Source organism: Mangifera indica, chromosome 12 (genome assembly GCF_011075055.1).
Source record: "Mangifera indica cultivar Alphonso chromosome 12, CATAS_Mindica_2.1, whole genome shotgun sequence".
Taxonomy (NCBI): Eukaryota; Viridiplantae; Streptophyta; class Magnoliopsida; order Sapindales; family Anacardiaceae; genus Mangifera; species Mangifera indica.
In genome coordinates this window covers 9257819-9278173 of record NC_058148.1, presented here as the reverse complement: position 1 = coordinate 9278173, position 20355 = coordinate 9257819, and the positions used below count along the sequence as shown (strand labels likewise).

General features: G+C 34.1%; 2 protein-coding genes and 1 non-coding gene across 3 annotated transcripts; 1 reads left to right on the top strand and 2 right to left on the bottom strand.

Annotated features, from left to right (window-relative positions):
* The first annotated feature begins 3061 nt into the window (after positions 1-3061).
* LOC123192555 (expansin-A4) lies at positions 3062-4728 on the top strand. Its single transcript, XM_044605138.1, has 3 exons — positions 3062-3283; positions 3381-3699; positions 4141-4728. Exons 1-3 carry the CDS (start codon positions 3136-3138, stop codon positions 4448-4450), a joined length of 777 nt encoding a protein of 258 aa, XP_044461073.1. The 5' UTR covers positions 3062-3135; the 3' UTR covers positions 4451-4728.
* Positions 4729-7379: 2651 nt separating this feature from the next.
* On the bottom strand, positions 7380-7503 carry LOC123193785. Its single transcript, XR_006497147.1, has one exon. It is a non-coding gene; the product is annotated as a small nucleolar RNA snoR143 (small nucleolar RNA).
* A 2035-nt stretch (positions 7504-9538) lies between these two features.
* On the bottom strand, positions 9539-19983 carry LOC123192037 (protein INVOLVED IN DE NOVO 2). The gene is made up of 13 exons (XM_044604513.1): positions 19712-19983; positions 17775-18717; positions 17357-17538; positions 17169-17258; positions 16777-17064; positions 16219-16428; positions 15042-15273; positions 11929-11989; positions 11496-11857; positions 11274-11359; positions 10692-10886; positions 10335-10547; positions 9539-9958 (listed from the first exon to the last, which is right to left on the bottom strand). Exons 2-13 carry the CDS (start codon positions 18694-18696, stop codon positions 9728-9730), a joined length of 3072 nt encoding a protein of 1023 aa, XP_044460448.1. The 5' UTR covers positions 18697-18717; positions 19712-19983; the 3' UTR covers positions 9539-9727.
* Positions 19984-20355: the final 372 nt, after the last annotated feature.

Below are 20355 nucleotides of genomic sequence, written 5' to 3'. Positions count from 1 at the left end.
ATGTCGTTTAACAATTATTTAATATAATTCAAATTGAACCACAAGCCAAGTTTAAACAGAATCAATTTATTTATTCAGCTCACGAGCCAAAATGAGTTGAACGCTTTATAGCTCAAGTTCAGTTAGATTTTAAAATGAGTTAAATCTTTTAATTCGAACTCAGTTTATATTTGAAGTAAACAAATTCAAACTGAACTGTGTTAGTTTGGTTCAAATCTAACTCTATTTAGGCAACAATTTGTCACATGCAAAACTAGGTGTCCCCATAAAACACATTAAAACTATATTTACACACAATGATATGTTAATATATGATTATATAATTTTGAATTAAAGATAAAATAATACTCAATCATATAGTAATATATTATTGTTTGTACTCATTTTTTGTATACATAATGCTACTCTTGGTGATATGGGTTTAATTTAAACAAGATTAAAGAATCAAAATTTAACTATTATTTATATTCATAATATTACTCTTTAATAATATGGGTTTAATTTAGAAAAGATTAAAAAATCAAACTTCGGCTTTAGAAAAGGCCCCCATCCCTAATTCTTTAGGCCCTTTTAGATGTTAGTTAGGTTAGTTAACTGATGTGGTTAGGAATTATGTAAAAACATAGGCAGAGTGACCCTGGCATGGGCCTTCAATTGAGAAGATATGATTCCAAATTTGCTTTCTTCATCGAGAAACTTGGAACCCCCTTTTTTTAGGGATTGCGTAAAGCTCAATGCAAACCTCTACTTGTATTTTCACTAATCCATCTAAGGAGGAGACACAATAAGGTAAATGGGCCCTTGCTCCAACAATTTGGTCTTGCAAAGATCAGGTGTATATTTTGTTGAACAAAAGTAGCCATGATTCTCAATAATTTATGGACATTTAAGCTTAGTTTATGGGTAGTTAAGAGATACTTAGTATATTAATTATGCCTAACGTATTGAGTTGATTAAGGAAGTAATTATGCCAAAACTTCGTTGGATTTTCTTCCGAACTTGAAATAATTTCACACCTTAGAGTTCAAAATTAGTATCTATTTACATCAAACACAAATTATCATAACTTTTTTCCTCGTCCTCTCATAATTTTTCGAAGAAAAAAAGCAATATTATACGTATCCATTTTAAATACATACTTATATATATCATCACATGATTAAATATTAGTTTATATTTAATTCAAATCATTAATTTGTGTATTTAAAATGAGTACGCATAATTTTATTGATAAAAAAAATACATGTAACTTACTAATCATGCATTATATCTAGTGGTGTCAAATGAGTCAGGTTGAGCTGACCAAAGTCTAGCATAACAAAACTTGACTCGATACTATAATGGGTCGAGCCCAATCCATTACTGTACACATATATTAAAAGAAAAAATTAATTTGGTTTTTGCCCTTTCTGTCATACAACAAAAGTCTTATTAAATATTTTTTATTTTATTTATTTTTTATTATACACATGATCGAGACAAATCATGCGTATATAGAATTGGATCAAAATTGAATTTAAATTACAAAATCATGTCTCTAAAGATATCTTTGAAAAATTTAAAAATTTTAACGTTAAAGACAAGTAGATAGATGGTACATATATTATTGTATTTATTTTTATAATTGTATAAAATGTAAATTAATTTATTTATATTATATTATAACATTTTTCATAATGTAACTACGATATTTCTCTATTATAAATGAACGCTTATCAATAATATATTTGAGATAATATATTCAGTTTTAATAATTAAATAATAGTTTAGAAAATATAATTAAAAAGATTTATTAATTTTTTTTAAATTTTGGGCCGACCTAGTATGGTAGAACTTGATACAACTCTTTATATAGAGTTAAACCTTATATTTACTATATGCAAACTTAACTCGTAAGACTAGTTATTATATGGGGTTAACCCAATTTGACTTACCATCACCTTTTATATCAATTAAATTAAAAAATGTGGTGGAATTTAATAAAAACTAATAGTATATATTTAGAATTGATGTGATTAGAAAATGTAAATATGAAAAACATTTCAACAAGATTAGCGAGAGACACATTAACGTGTGATGCTGGTGGGGAATTCACATGGGTTCAGGTGTCATAGGAAAGAGTTGCTGAACCACGGCTTAATTATTTTCTGATGACGTGGCGGATTTACTAGATTTGTTTGGTACGTTTTTTTACACTTGCCCTTAATTGTCAAGCACACCGTCCTAACCGTTTTCTTCTCTTCCATTATCCTCTTAATTACAGTTTACTTTTTAATCTAAATATATTTAAACTGACCACATGGGATTATTAAAATTAATAAGATGATCAACAAAGTCATTTAGTATTATTTTATGTCGTAGAGTCCTTGACTGAATGAAATTACAGATGAGAAAGCTTGACCTTCAACAACTTAACAGAAAGAGTCCACTAATCGTACGGCTAATGCAAGGCGTAATACGTGGACCGGCAATTGCGGATTCCTGGACCCACGCCGAAAATTTGCGGGTAAATTGTTTCGGCCGAAGAAAATTTGGCCTCTCTCATCTCATTTAGTCCTCCAGATTGTATCTGTATTAATAATAAAAATAATTGTTTTTAAAAAATAAAATGGGTCCCTTTAGAAACTCACCACCGTTTAAGAGAGTTTGTTAATAATAATTCGCATGCATGAAATTTGTAGCCCCCACTTTTCCCTCCATATGAAGTCAAAATAAGACAACAAACAATGTTCTTGAGACACCCGCAACTGTCATCGGTGTCCCAAACTTGGACTTGAAGCAAACCCGGTTCATATTACCCTTACATTTTCGCTCAACCCCACCATTTATTTCACCGAAATGGTAAAAAATCAAGGGCTTTTTGGTCATTTAGAAACAAAGCATGAGGAATTTCTCGCTCTTGAATACTGTTACCGCCAAACCAAGAGTCAGAGAGAAGCCGTATTTACTTTCTAATTACGTCTAAAAACAGCACTGATTAAGGGTGATTATTCGTCCTTTGAGACTTCACTTTTTGACAATGTTTCTCGCTCATCTCCTTAAATACCAATCCACTCTTCGCTTCTCCTCACACCGCACTTCTTATCTCTTTCTCTGTTTGGAGCACTATTTAGTCTTGGGTCAAACTGAAGCCAAATGGGTCTTCTGGGTAGTCTTTTTGTGGCTTCTTTTGTTCTTTTTTCGAGCATTGTTGATGCTAGAATCCAAGGAGTTTACACCGGTGGTGAATGGCAAAGCGCTCATGCCACTTTCTATGGAGGCAGTGACGCCTCCGGAACAATGGGTACTTCATATACAACCAAAAGTTCTTTACATTTTAGATTTTCCTTTCTCTTCACGAAATTTTAATATGTTTATGTTCGTTTATTAATTTCTTGCAGGTGGTGCTTGTGGGTACGGAAATTTATACAGCCAAGGCTACGGCGTGAACACAGCAGCTCTAAGCACGGCTCTGTTCAACAATGGATTAAGTTGCGGAGCATGCTTCGAGCTAAAGTGTGCAAATGATCCACAATGGTGCCATTCTGGTAGCCCTTCAATCTTGGTCACCGCCACCAATTTTTGCCCCCCGAACTTTGCTCAGTCCAGCGACGACGGCGGCTGGTGCAATCCCCCTCGCCCCCACTTCGACCTCGCCATGCCTATGTTCCTCAAAATCGCAGAGTACCGTGCAGGAATTGTCCCCGTCTCTTATCGAAGGTAACAAAAAAACAAAGCTCTCTTATATTTAACACATTTAGTAAACCGAAAATAATGTTGACTTCGTAATTCGGCATAATGAAAGAATTTTGATGGGCGTTGAATTGTGAATGTGATTGGACCTTCAAGGCGTCTGATTTTGGTAGGCCAACAGCCCAGTGAACCGGGCGGGGCACACAAAATCAGAAAACAAAACTTTATTGCTGTTCAGCATTTCCACTTTATTCAGATCTTCACGTTTGGCCCACATCTTGCCTTGTCTTTAAGTGGGCCCTTAAACAACTCCTTCCCGCGTAAATCTTACAGATCAGTAGACAAACTGAATCACTTTTCTTTGTACACCGCCGATTCCGTATAAAATTTAAATTCCCAAAAGGCCCTCCATGCAATTTTTAAGTATATATTTAATAATTTTGTTAATGATTTTTTTTTTTAAATCAGGGTTCCTTGCCGTAAGCAAGGAGGGATCAGATTTACGATCAACGGCTTCCGTTACTTCAACTTGGTTTTGATCACCAATGTCGCGGGTGCCGGGGATATAGTGAAGGCTAGCGTGAAGGGATCGAACACTGGGTGGATGAGTTTGAGCAGGAACTGGGGACAAAATTGGCAATCGAACACAGTTTTGGTCGGTCAGTCACTTTCGTTCAGGGTGACAGGCAGTGACCGTCGCACTTCCACGTCATGGAACATTGTCCCAGCAAATTGGCAGTTCAGTCAAACTTTCACAGGAAAGAATTTCAGGGTCTAAACTGACAAGATCTTCCCACCACTTCACATGTTTTCTTTTTCTTGGAAAGTGAGAGGGAAAATGAGGGAAAGTGTGCATGTGTGAGCTTTTTAAGGGTAGGTGGGGGTCATTTTGCATTTGGTTAAATTTAAAAGGTAAAAGGATAAGTGAATGAAATATAATATAAAAAAGCTGAAGCGGCTTCAAAATCATAGCGCCCGCAGCGTTGCTTACATGATAGACTTCGGTTGTATAATACATAATTTACATGATATAAAGTTTTTTAATTTAATCTTATACATTATATGTTGATTCAATCAACAATGCAAATGAATATGTTTGTTTATGAATGAATTTGCCCAGTTGAGGCATAATGTGATACAGAGCGTAATTACCATTTTGCCATATAGAACTTTTACGTTGAATAGGAGGAGAACTCAATATTTCAATTCCACCCACTAAAAACTGAAATGAGTTGAATGGATTCCAATGTGAAAAGGATAGCACAGCACAGAGAGATCTACTAATGTTTTTTATGTTAAATATTTTTTGATATGAATTAATATTAATTATAGTTTTAGTTTAATAAAAACAGAAATTGAATAGTCTATTACTATTTTATAAATAAATTTGAATAATCAATAAAAATAAGTTTAATATATTCAAAAGTTATAATTTGAATAGACAATACAAGTACGGGTTTGAAATTTATCAAATTTTGATAATTCAATTAACCTACTATAAATCGGTTAAGTCATTTCTTCAAAATATAATGTAATACGACTACAATATATCTTACCTATATAAAACTAGAAAATCAAATCACATTGAGAGGCGATCTCGATAAATAATTTTAGACATTATGGTTTCAAATTGGATAATAATCCAAGTATTCTTAAGACTCCAAAATTTAATTAAGTATTTTATACTTTATACATTGATTCTGTAAATTATGATTATATGATTTTATGTTTATATATACATAATAAATCAAACATTTCATTCTTCCAACAAGATTTCGATTTGATGTTTCTTTTTGACTCAGGTGAAACTGGCAGGCGAATAGGGCTATAGGATTCACATAGAAGCCTTATTTCATGCATATTGAAGACTGTTTAAAGTTGAAATTGTTGAGCATGAACATATGTTGCTAATAAGAAGGCTAAATGCCTACGATTTCTTTCCACCGTCATTCCATTTCTTTAATAAAAACTGTTACAGAAAGAAGAGAAAGTCATTTTACTCCACAATCGCTCAAGTAAAAGTGACAATAAAGGAGAAAATACCGGAGATATCGAAGAAGAGATAAGTCTCAGCAGCAACGTTGTCAATGGCCATATTGAAAGAATTCTGGCAATGTGGCAGTTGTTTTCAGATCGTCGCCTTTGGCGGTTGGTACTACTACTTGTACCATCCCAAATTCTTCAAAGTATGATTATAGTCTTAAGTACCACTCATCATATTCATTAGAGCAATATTGTGTATTTAGTTCTGTGTATCCATTTATTATGATAAGGGCTTAAGAGATTGGATCCGGAGATTCTGAGAGCTTGTGTGTGGGTGTGATAAGTTTGAAGGGTTAAGATTAAGGGTTGGGAAGTTGGTTGCTGTAAAATAAGAACAAGAAATAATTTGCAGCCACGACTGCTGCAAATCACAGCCATTGTTGTCCGCAAACCGTAACCATGGCCACCAAAAAATTTTAAAAATCTTTCAAAGAAAAATATGCCGACAGTTCACTATTTTGTTATTTAAACCCAACACGCTGCCATTCCTTGATGGGCTAGACTAGACATGTCAAGACGCTGGGCATGACTCAGATTCCTTTTTTTGGGCATAGCCCGAGAGGAACAACCCCCTCGCATTGTAAGTTTTGCAAGTTATGTTAGGCTTGCGAACTTTATCAAGGGCACTGAGACAAGACTCTCCTCAGGACAGTTTGGCACGATTATTTAAAAATAATCAAATATTAAAATATTAATTTGGTGAGTCAATTCACAAGAGCACGGAAGTGGACTTGCTAAGACCCCCAAAGATATGCCCCAAGAGTCTTGGACTGTGTCTCGAGCCTTTCAATCGTAACAGGTCAACCTTGCCGTTAAGACCTGCAATATAACAAGCATTAACCCACAACAGTACACCACGTTGAAGTTGCTTCGGCTAGACCTTTAGCTCTTACATTGTTTTGTTTACTTGTTGAGCAGGAATTAGAACTAATAATCCGCAGGAGTGCTTAACGTATTAAAATGGTGGATGAAAATTCAATTTGCTAATCGAAGATATACTTACATGCGTTAATGTAAATGGCCAATGGTAGCCATAGACAATCACCATAGTTTTGTCAGAGGAGGCAGGGCCGACATTGTGTTATCAAAATCCATTGTTTTATTCTTCCATCCAAGGTATCAATTTCTTATCTTCATTTTATTGTTTAATACCCTTTACCTTCAATTTCTTTTCTGTGGTGAATTTTTCTGGGTCTTGAAAATGGATGTGGGGACTCTTATCTGGTCCTGAATATTGAATGAACTGGGCTAACTATGTGAGTTAGTCTGTGATGTAAATACTGTTTTAAAACAGAGTGAATCAACAGAACCTGGAATATCAGGATTAAAAGACCTCCACAACTAAAACAAATACCCCTAGTCCTATATCAAATTTAAGAGAGTTGATTCCCCTTTTAATTCAAATATTCAAATATCAATATGAATAATTTTAAATTATAAAATGAATTCGCTCTTCTTCAAGTATCTGAGTAAAGTCCTTTATTAAAACCAGGTTCAATCATACTGGTATAAGTAGCATTTCATAAATCTGTAAGTCCAGGCACCATTATTCATAAATCTCTAGGTACATCACAAAATCCCAAAAGTTTTAGTGTATTTAATAAAATTTTTCCGTATAAAGATAAATTTATGTCAAACTATATGATCGAAAACAAAGTAATGATAAATGTGAGATGGAATCAGTAGACAAGCGGGATTAATTAACCCAATCATCTGTGGATACCATCTCTACGGTTGTCTGGCCGCTGCCTAATCACACACTTGTATTGCCACAAAACAGATTTATGAAAACACAGTGGTAGCTAGACTTTCTCTGTTGCATTGTTGTTAGGTAAGAAAGCAGAAACATAAATTGCCTTCTCACAAGATACACAACCAATGCAAAACAGAAAACGGAAACTGATCAAAGGGGCTCATATCAAGTGTAAAAGAATGAAAGATCTGTCATTGTGGATAAACCCAAATGGAAAATGGGAAAAATAGGAAAAATAAATCTTCCTTTCTCCAGCAAAATCGATTTGGGTTGGTTCTTTGTCTTAGTAAAACTATGATCCCACTCAAGCCTCTCTCTTTGTAATCATAGCCCACAAGCTCAAAATTATTCAGAAAGTAAGAAAATATGCAAACAATCTACAAATTGAACCGCGTGTGAGCAGCCGAGGCATAATTTGTTGAAGAAAGATTCTAGCTAGGGTTACGGCAGAGCCGCCATTATATAGTGACTAGTGAATGGAGGGTTGGAGACCTTGGGCCAGCGTTTTAGTTTACAGGCCCACATCTTGAGTCAGGCCAGAAAATATATTAATTATTTAATAAATTTGATAAATGAAGGTATCATGTGATTAAAATTTATAAATGATTAATTCCTAATTATTATGTATCATCCAAAACTAAAAAATTACATTGTTATTGAAATGTACCATGTTACTTGGATTAAAATATATTATAATTTTTATTACATTATCTTCATTTATTATCGTATCATTTATCAAAGCTCATAATTTATATAATAAAATATCAGATAATATATAAATTTTACAAGTATGATGAAAACTTAAACCTAAAACTTTTTATTATAAATTCTAATACTCTACCAGTTTTGTTAATCCCTCTTATCAAATGATATACTTTTTAGCGAGAAAAAAGAATTTCGAAGAAGAATTTCTATTGTCTAACATAATTCTTTCTAAAAGTTATAATGAATTTCTAAAATTTTGTAGAATAGATTTCAAGGTTAAATTTGATAAACAAACTGATCCTCGTCAACCTGTGGCTGGAGCCCGGAGACAATGCACCACCAGACATTAATGTTACGGTCATATGACTCATGTTGCCAAGGCATCCAAGAATCATGTCATATAATATAAAAACACTTGTGTGCACAACACAGGAATTTTCAGCAAGTTTCTAAAATAGTAGGAAGTGCCTTGTATTACCTCTTTCGACACCAGCTGATCTCAGCTTAGGGAACTTAACTGGGTCTGTGTCATTGACAGTTTTGTTTGATTCAAGAGTTAATGAAAGATTACTATCATTGTGTCTTTCTTGCACCACCTTCCAAATCTTCTTGGCCATATTGTAGAAAAGGTAAGTCCTGCCAATGTTGGGCTCCATAGAGTTGATGAGCCATAGCATTACAGTAGAGCTTTCAGCCTCCCATGACCATAGTTCGCTGTCATAGTCTTAGGCATAGGAATGACTCGCCTGAGGTGTCATGTCTTTTCTTTGCCTTTAATTTGACATATTGGAACCATTCTCGAAACTTGGTTCGATTCAACTTGTGTTACATTAATCTGCAATCAGGGTTTGTTAAAGCTAAAAGGGAGAACCAGATATTGGTGATATGCGTGTATGAGGGCTGGTTGTGAATTGTGATAGACTCAGTTGCAGTCGCTATTGGTGAAATCTCTACCATTATTCTCGGCTAGAAGGGCTATAACACCTCTGGTTAGGTTGCAGTTAGTTGCTAGGACCAGGGCTCTAATTCCATGAAATGAGACATGTTTGAAGGTAAAATTCTCAGCTTTAATTGAATGATAAGAAATATATACAAGCAAATAGATTACAAACATTATAGAAATGAATAGAAACAAACAGGGAATTAAATCAGGACTAATTAATTTAAAAAATAGCAAATTCTAATCTCCTAAAATAAGAGCAGATTCTAATCATAATCAAATCCGGGTTTTCCTTTCTAGCTTTCCAGATTTGGGTTTTCATTTTTAGCTTTTCACCCAGAAGAAAATACAAAAGAAGAATTAAGACGATTGCCACACTGATGCTATCAACCTCGTCTAGTTTAAATTATTGTTTCAAGATTTTAATCAGGAAATGGATTGAGATAAGTTACATAAAAATTGCACGACATTTAAGATTTTACAAGAGAAGTGTAACATTCATTTAAATGATAACAATCTATAATTTTTGGATGTTGAAAAGCAAAACCGAGAAGACTAGAAAATCCGAACAGTTTGTAAACATATTCATTGCAATATCCAATCCAAATAATAGACTACCTTCTTTTACGCTTATGAGTTTTCAAGTGTTTGCTTAGATATCCAATAATTTCTTTCAACGTGGCTCTTCTTCTTTCCTTTGGATTCCAAATCTCCAGCACAGGAAATCTCCCACTCGGGTTGTACTCATTCAGCTCCAGCAATGCATTTGTCACAGCCTCATAAGCAGCCTCCCCATATTCGTTTCTCAATGTTTTCAATCTCTCATCATTATCATCTATTACTTCCTGCATTAGTCAAGAACTCCATCAGAAAGGGGAAATAAAACTAAAATTGTGTTTCTAAACAAAATCACAGTGAAGATAAACCATTCTGGAAGTCAGTTTTCTACTGAAGATTTTAATAGCGATAATCATTTGACTCAATTATGGCAATTGATTTCTGGATCCCAGTAGAAGTTATGAAACAGTATTCAAAATTTTAAAGTTATATTTGTTGCTAGGGGGCACAGAATGAAGTTTAGAGAGACATGAACGGTGCATAAAAAAAAATCATCTATATGTGCCTAGCAATATAAACGAGCCAGTGATGTTCTAGTTATTGATACTTTCATACAAAATTGAAGTTCCAGACTGGTATGGATGGACAGGTTTATATACATACTTGCAGGTTGCCTTGGACAGTGACTTTCTTGAAAGGAAACCAGTGAGGATCCCCCAGACGTTCTTCCCATGATGAACATAACTGGGCAGATTTTGCTTGCCAGTCTCCGTCAGTGAACTTCAGCAAGCATGCATCTTGAAAAGCTTTTATATCAATTTCACCCATTCTTTTAATTGCAAGTGTTGTGCGGCCATCCAACATATGTTGCAAAACCTACATTGCCAAAGTCGGAAAGCATTCTCTGTAACTCCTTTGTTTTACTTGCAAAATTTGAAGATGGATTTCAGTAATGCAAAAGGTAAATGATAATTTAATTTGAATTTTAAACTATATGCAAAACATAAGTTAGCAATTTACACTTATTGATTCTTTGCGTGCATCTTGCAGCTCTTGGTTACTCAAGAACTCTTTAAGTATCAGTGTTTGATTCAGGCTTTCCGAATGTTGCCACGCTTCTTTGTTTTCCTCTAACTGGTTCTTTAGTTCAGTGATCTCAGCAGTTAAATCCCCATCTCCTTCTAAAGTATTTTGACTTTGCAACTTCAATTTAAGCTGCATCAATAATAACTTAAAAAATTAAATTACCATAACAAAAACTTGTAAACAAAATTTCAAGTGACAACTTGTTTCCCAAGTCAAATTCAAGCAATTATACGGATTAACATAAAGAAAATTATTTTGTTAAACATATATTAACTAATCAGCAGAAAGTCATAATGGTATTATTCAGAAGTTACCAACAAACACAATTCAAGGCACACTCTCAAAAGAATTAAAATCTGAAGAGCCTTATAATTTGACACTGCATGTAAACAACTAAACACTATAAAGTAGCCTAGCATTATCTAGCTAGAGGATCTTTCAATGGTTGTTTTATAAAGCAAAATGTGAAAAACTATTACAAGGATGTTCCAGTAAAATATAAAAATGGATACCCACCTCATCAATTTGATCCATTAAGCTTCTTTTCTCTGAATCTTTCTGGGCAAGCAATTCTTCGAATTCTTTAGTTCGCTGCTCAAACTCTTTATAAAGATATCAAATTGTCAAAAAAAAAAAAAAAACCATTCAATTTTACACATCAGATCTAAATGCAGGACAACTTTATCTTCAATAATCCAATTCAAATCATTCATTCACTGTTCATAACATTACTCAAACCTTGGCAGGTCTCATTGTACTTCCGCTGGAACTCAAGCAATCGTAAGTCCCTTGAAGATATTTCTTCTTGGTACATGAGCTCTTGCTCCTTGAGGCGTTTGTCGCTTCTAATAAGCTTACACGTAAGCCCAATGGCGACTTTGCGAAAATTTGCATGCATTTGTTCATACCTATGTTCCACTTCATGTAGCCGCCGGTTTTTGTAAGCCATCTCTTGTTCAAGGGTTTTAATATCACATGCTTTCTTCTTCTCTTCATAACTACATCCCTCCATTTTCAGTCTCGAGACAAAAGGCAAACTCAGAAACTTTTGAGCCTGTAATTCTTTGCACACTATTACGAAAGATTTAAAACCTTCAGCCCTTATTTAGAACGGTAAAGACATGGTATTTTGCAAGTTTAAGCAAGCCAAGCTTTAAAAAATGAGTTTTACCTCGCCTCTTCCTGTTTGCTTCGCTTATGATGAAAATATTTCTTTAGGCCTTGAGAGGTCACTGTCCAGACCCATGTGCATAACCATTCTCATTTTCACAGGGGCCTCTCTGTCTCTGGTTCTCCTTTGGAAAAAAGAAAATAAACTGGGGCTCAAGTTCTCTTCTGGGAACATAAAACACGGAAGAAATGAAAATTAGAATTCCTAGGTTAGTAAATCAGGGCGGTTTGTACTGTTTTAGTTTGGACTCCAGGTTAACAACCTTTAACCTCTAACTTAAATTGAATTGTATAAAAAAATTTTATTCTTATTAGACATTAAAGTAGGCAATGCCTGTCTTGACACTACCCACAATTTTGTGGGTCAACCCATCAACAATTATTGATCAATTGCTATTTCATACTAACCGTATTTTTGTTTAATTGATTTTGAAGCCATATGTGTCTTTGTTACACATGACACAGTGAAGAGAATATGGCTAGCGTCCACAATATTAGAACATATTGAGTTGCTTTATGATGATACTATGCTTAGTAATGAGATATTGATGGGTGTCATGACCATGAGAGGTTGAGAGTTGGAAGTAAATCTAACATTGTTTGACATGTCGGATTTTGATGTTATACTAGATATGAATTTTTCAAAAAACTATAGAATGGAAATAGAGTATCAAAGAAAAAAGGTTTAGTTAATTTTTAATTATAAGAAATTATCAGTTAAGTATAATGATCAGCAATATCAATAGTACATGTTTAGGAGATATACCTATACACTTGGTTACGGTTGAAAAAATTTATATAAGATACATTATCGCACATATTAATAGGGATAGTTATCCCATTATCTTTATGTGTAAGTTCTTATCTCATTTTCAACTAAAAACAAGAAAACTTGTTAAGCAACGGATTTCCGACGGTGATCCTCAATTGGCAAGATTCAAGTGAGAAGGAAAATATGGCTTTAATAGCTGCAAATCTTCTACTAGCTTTTCCTCTGCTTGAAAAGGCTAGTAAAAGATTGCACCACAAATAGATTTAAAGAGAAGGAACCTCCAACACTAGTATGAATTTTATACCTTATATGATCTCTTTTTCTACTTTATATGCATAGATTAGTAAGCTTGATCTAAAGTAAAGGGTTTTGTGTGTTTTAATTAAATTTTTAAATGTTGATTCCACTGCATATCATTGAAATTCATGCAAAATACCCAACAAACTAGTCCTATGGCAAAAATCAATTGTGCCTGTGTTATTGTTTCAGCTCCAACTATTAGGTAATTTGGTTATTAGCAATAGGATCAAATGGTGTTGGGAGAGAGACACCCTTTGTTCCAGTTGTCTTGGTAGGTTGATTGTCCAAAATATTATTTATTCTTATCCCACGAGCCATCAGAAAAGGGTTTTCTTCATTGGAATTTGATGGAAGAAAAGTATTTCTTCCAAAAAGGGTAATAGCTTATCGAAGGGGCTTATTCTAATACTAAATTATTGATGCAAAAATTTCCACCAATGAAAAGTACATGAAGTTGAAAGTGCAAAATCGTGCAAACAACATAAATTGTTACATGGTCAAAACTCTTCTTTAGTCAAACTCAAATATGTAACATTCATAAGGACGATTAGCGATTAGCGACTAACGAACAAGCATTACTTCATCCTATAATTTGAAAAAGAATCTCTAGACAAAATATCATTTCTTTTAGAAACCACTAATAGGAAACGAAGATCTAAATCCTCCAAAACTCTCATTATCCATTGATTAAATGACAATTTCTTATTTAGTTGAACCACATTAAAAACTAACTCTTCACTTTCTTTTGTGTGTTTCTTCAGGATTTTTAATTGTATTCCACCAGGGTTGAACATTTTTAAAGTGGGTTTGGTTGCCACTTAGGATTACGTCTCCTGTTGTATAATTGAAACTTTGGTATAAAGATAGCAAAATAACAATATAAATGTCTAAATTGTTGTGTCCCTTGTCTTAGTACGATTCTTAATTTATAAAACAAGAGAAGGTTACATAAAATCATGTAATTAGATGATATACAGTGATTCTATAGTTCAGATCCAATTTCGTTTTCTTGAAAAATAGATAATTACACTGCTGTTAAGTGATCCAATGTCAAAAGGAGATAAGTTTACCACGTTGAAGAGTTTGCCTGCTCTCTTCCTCACTTGAGGGCTTCCAGTTTGGCACCAAATAAGCTGAATCCGAGTAAAGTTTTAATTTTCGTTGATGGTTGCTTTTGAATCGATGACACGGCACAGGAGACGTGGCTTCGTTGGATGCTTTGGTCTTAATCCCAAAGTGTGCCACAAGCATTCACCGTCCGTATTCTTCTATAACCTAGTTGCCTGAAATAATTAATTTGTTTAACTAACTTATCAATAGTTAGATTCTGCGTTTTTCTATATATTAAATTTACCCCTGCTTGATGGCATACCAATTTAACCAGACTTCCATACAGATCCTTATTTAAACCACTACACACTCAGACAGGTCTCTTATTTAACACAGCACACTCGGACAGGTGCCTTATTTAACACAACACACTGACATGCTAATTGATGTAGACATGAACACAGTTCATAACCAGAAATCCAAACAAGGAATTCAATAAAGTACACCGGTGAATCCATGCTTGATTCTTGTGAGATTACCCGGCAATTAAGTTAGCATAAATAACCCCAAATTGGGTTCTTGGTTATTGATCGTCATTTCCTGCAATTAAAACAAACCACTGTTTGCATTTTAGAAAATTTTGAGTTAGGAAAAAGAAAAAAATGGACATGGATTTCATATAGGTATCTTATGAAATTGGATAATTTTGGAAGCAAGAACATCATTCTCCTATTAAATATTCAAACCTTCATGCTACATAAGCTTTTGAAAAAAGGAAAATGCTGTTTTTTCAGCTGAAACTGCAAAAGTTTAGTTGAATGACATTGCACACTCAGATGTGCTTAGTCATTTTTATTATGAAACCATATGTGTGTGTGTGAGAATCCCTTTAGGGCATTTTATCTATGAGCTCACAATTTTTATCACCTATTTTTGTAGAGACAGAAATTTACGAAATCTACTTAGATGTGAAATGCTAACCTTCAAACCTTAGTCCCCTGCACGTTTCATTGCTGCTTTCAGGTATCTCAGTAAAACTGCCACGCCTTCTTTGAGTGGTGCCCTTCTTCCTTCCTTATAATTCCAGAGCTCTGAGGTGATGTACCTCCCACTTGGATTGTATTCATTTATCTCCACTAAAGCTGATGTCACTGCCTTGTACACATCATCACCCAATTCTTTCTTCAGGCTTTGCAATTTTTCGTCATCCTCATTTATTACTTCCTGAACTCATAGCATACATCACATAAATTATGTCACCTTGAAATGGAAACAAGTTAACAAGGAGCCTGCAAGTTTTTTATCTGAAAAGCTAAGAGAGACTATAATATATCACAAACTTCGGAGCAATTAAGTACTTCATGGGTAACATTTCATGCTGAGATATCTTTAAACTACATGTATTCCGAGCTAACAGATGTACATGAATACATAAATACAATTAAGCAAAGAGAAGTGAGCATCACAAACCAACACAGATTTCATGGTCAGCCATCAAAGCAAGCAAATTAGGGTCATATATGATGAGTTTGGCAATGTGATTCAACAAATGACTTTTGCAATCATAGAAATTAGTGTCTAGCTAATTTCATATGTAATGCGTTATAGTAGGCATAATCAGACCAAACATGCTAAGAATAAACATTTTCAAATTCGAATAAGAGATTGGATGATTGACAGCCAGAAGCAGAGAAATACAAGTGAGAAGGCTAAAGGGGTCCTGCTACCAAGTTTTAGGATTTATTATTTGCCAATGATAATAAGAATTATTGGTGTTATAGGCCTGTGTAAGTTGTAAAAATGCCCAACTGCTCACATTTTGGAAATGAACCATATCTTTATTAAGTCACCATCTTGTATAATACATAGAGATAGAACAATGCACATAATTTAGTACAATTTTGTTCGAAATAACATGAAGCAAAGAGATATGATGAAAGCACTCTACTACTCACATTTTGTGTCATAATCATGCAAAAGAATGCAAGTGCCAATGGCAGATTAATAAGAGAACTTTCCTAGTATGCTATCACGTTCCATTCCAGGATTTAAGAGCCATAGCTAAGCCAATGTAAAAACAAAAATACTTCAACAGAGGAGATACATCATTATCAGGATTTAGACGAATGGTTAACAGAGCTAAACTTATGAAATTAATGGAAGGCATACCTGATGATTCCCTCCAACTGTAACAACTCTGAAAGGATGCCAGTCCGGATCCTTAAGAAATTCCTCCCATAGTGAACAAAGTTCTGAAGCTCTCTCCTCTGCTTCTTCATCATTATACTTTTTCTTCATAGCTTCAAGGAATGCTCTATTGTCAAGTTCTCCCATTCTTTTAACACCAATATGAGCACGGGTTGATATTTCTTTCAAGAACTGTAAAGTGAATAAGAATTAGCACTTTCTCCCAATCTATAGATAATTTAGTGAGGGTAAGAAAGCTTAAAGCAGAACAAAAAGTAACTATTACATACGCTTTACCGATGGTTCACTAAAGAAATGAAATTGGTTGAAATCGGATGCAGTGTAAATGAAATATTATTTCTTCAGTATATATATGTCATCTTCAATTCTTTGGAACACTTGTTTTAGGGAATATAAAACTAAAAGCCTGAAATATTGGCCAATAAAAATTGAGTGATAAATTCTTGAAATTCAAATGTTCAAGATGTTGTTAAACCATCAAATGGAAGGTATCTCAAACAATAGAACAAAATTACTCACACTAATTAATTCTTTACGAGCATCCTGTAGCTCATCATTGCTTTTGCGCTCTCGAATGATTAGTGTTTGGTTCAATGCTTCTAAATCCTCAAGTTCTCCTTCCTTTTCTCTCATATCTTTAATCAACTTGTCCATCTTTTGTAGAACTTCAGAATCTTCGTCATCTTCCATGTGCTTCATCACATTTAACGTTCCTCGCATTCGCTCAATTTCCAATTCTAGTGCTTGTTTAGCATCTAGTTGTTTCTCCAATTGAATTATCCTATTATGGAGCTCCTCCTTCTGCCTCTGCAAGAATTAATAATCACAACCATTGTCATCAATTTTCTACTTTCAAAAAATTTGATGAGGAAGCATTCTGGTTATTATCAGAGAATTTAAGGAAATAATACCTTCTGATCTTCAGCCAGCTTCATAACTTTTTCATCAGCTTTCTGTTGCTCCAATGTGGCCAATTGAAGCGAACTATTTCTCATGGCATTCTGATCGAACAATAGATTTTGTTGCAACCATAAAATTAGTGTTTATTGCATGAAATTTAAGACAAACACAAAATAATTGAGTACCCGCATACAATTACCTTTGCAATCTCTTCCAAAAGAGCTTTTGTCTCACTTTCATTTTGCGCCTCACGCTTTTCCAATTCTACACCACGCAGCTCAAGCTCTTTTTTATGAGACTCTACTTGCAACTTAAGCTTTTCATGATCACTAAAAATCCTCTGAAAGTGATCCCGTGCACTTAGTTGTATTTTCTTGATCTCTTTGATACAAACGGAGATGGCATAAGAAATTGATACCAACATTGCGTCATGTAAGAAAAAACAGTGCAATGTAATAAACCCGAAATAAGGAAAACCAGGATATTCTAACTGGTAGATTATAAATAATATAGATCATTAAAACTAGAAAAGCAGAAAACATTATTTACTCAAAAGTTACAGAATTTTACAATCAACTTCTACTACGAATATACGAAAATGCTATAAAGAGACACACCTTCATTATACGCTTGAAGAAGTTTATCTTTCTCCACCATTAACTTCTCAACAGAGTTTGAAGTCTCAGTGCATCTTTGTTCCATCTCTTGCAAATGCTTATTTTTTTCCTCAATCACGTTTGTCAAATTAGATACAAGTTGATCTTGCTTCCGAGCTTCTTCCTCCATCATTTCAGAAATGGTTTTAAGGTCACCAATCCTGCGTAGGTGCTCCCCAACAATATTGTTTAAATTGTAGTCATCAGAACGGGCAACCCATGCATAAATGCCAGATTTTTCCTGATTACTAGCATACCAATCCTTTTTCCCATGATGATCAGCCTCATAAGCTATCTCAAATGACATAGCATTATGTAGACCAGGCCAATCTTTCTTGAATTCCACAATAGCAGTTCCCGAGTGACCTCGGTAATTCCACAGTGGAGTAACTCTTGTTGGGTTAAATCCTCTCCTTATCAGTTCATCTCTATACTTGGATCCACTTTCTCCAACAAACCGCCCATCATCTGCCCTTCTAGTTGGAGTATTAACCACAACGCCTACCCAAGGCCAGACGAACTTTTCATCATGATTACAACCAGTAGGAGGCTCATCTCCCTTCACACGTTTTGATGAACTTCCTTCCTTCCCTAGATCTTTCTCCAAGTATTTTGCCAAAGCTAGGTGGTTTGCCCTTTCTTTCACACTTCTTTTGTCTGAAGTACTCTTGCCCACCCCAGAAGCATGCTGAAGAAGATCCTTATAAAGGAAATCTCTCTTTCTTTTTTTGGGGCAGTAAGGACATATAAAATTTTCCTCTGAGATTTTCACATTGTACTTTCCACTCTTCAGTTTTTCATAAGATTTATCTTTGTACTCAACCATTTCGGATTCACTTATATCTGAATCCTCTTCTGAGCTTTGATCCATTGAACTTCCCATTAAACTTTTCTCAAATAGAATCTGAAAAAACAATCAATCATTAAGAAAAGATTTACCTAGTATACAAAAAAGTGTGTTTTGGGCAAGCAGAGATTGAAGGAACACAGTAGTTTCAGCTTTAGATGTAAAACAAATGCAAGTTTTCCAGACACTTCGTTCTTTATAATCTGAATATCAGTGCCCACCAAACCACAAGCATTCATGAAAACTGAAAAGGGGGAAATTGCACTAATAAAAAAGAAAAAGAAAAAAAAAGTCATTCATTCATGGAGAGAATTACAACCATGAAATTTTAACATGGAAGGAAATTCTTGGGGTTATCACCTCATTATCTTATACAACCAACAAAAGAAATGGGAAAAAAAAAAAAACACCACTGTTTATGTTATGCAAAGGAATTAAAATGGTATGTTCACATTATGCCAATCTCGGAAAACCAATTAAGTGTCTTCAAGCACTGTAACGAGTAAATTTGAATGTATAAGAAATTAGAGTTGTAAGTAACAAGTAATATATGATTGGCTGACGATACTGTTAACGCTGTCAAAATTATTCTGAATATGAATCAAATGATTTTGCATTTCATTCATAGAAACCATGACACAAATTTAAATTAAATTAAGAAGTCAACATGCAAACATAAATGCATTTACCGATACTTCATCCTATTAGCCAGGTAAGAGCTAAATTAGAAGCGAGAGTAAAATAATCAAAACCAGCGAAAACAACAACCAACAAAGCTTACAGTGCATCAAGCCAAACACTTAAAAAATAATAATAAGAGTGCATTATAAAAAAACAATCACAAACAAGGAAATTTTATTCAGGAAAAAAATAAAGAAAAGAAAACTAAAATCAGCAGAAATGACATAAAGCTGATAACCAGTGCAAAAATTGAAAAAAAAATCTCTGAACGAGTAGAATGTAAATAGATGATAGAATAAAACAAATGCATGCATGAATTCAAAACAGAAAGATGATCAAATTAAAAAGCTGAAATGTGAGAGGAGATTGCCTTCACAACAATTGTTGCTGCATAGGTCTCCGGCTTTCAATCGAGAGTGTGATTTTGAAGCAGTGAGCTCCGATTTGAGAGAAATGTTTGGTAGGGTAATGGCGATGAAAAATGGCGGAGCTGAGTTAGGGTTTGATACTGTGAAGTGTGTGAAGTCAGAGGAGCTACATGGAGTCAATCAATTGTGTTTGGAATTGAGTGCGTTCGGTCGTGAAAATTGAGAAATAGAGATTGTTGTCCACGCGAGTACCGTGCGTATAGTTGGACCTTCCTCTAAACTGACCCGGTAGTTGCAACTAAACAATTACATATTATAAATATTTTTACAAAATAATGAAATTACAAAATCATTTTAATAGTAAACATTGCAAATTTCTGAAGTTACACAGTATAAGGCCAAGGGCCTTTTCCCACCCAAGGTTGGATACATTCTCAAAGTCGCCCCTTTATTTTTTGAAAACTCAATATTCATTTATCAAAAGATAAAATTAATTAAATCTGTTAATTTAATTATAAATTACTAATTTACCTTGATTAACATTTTTGTACATACTGATAGATAACCAAAATTTGATAAAAGAGTGTATTATTCAAAAAAATGATATTCCCCACTCCCCCCGCCACTTAAAGTTTTTTATTATTCA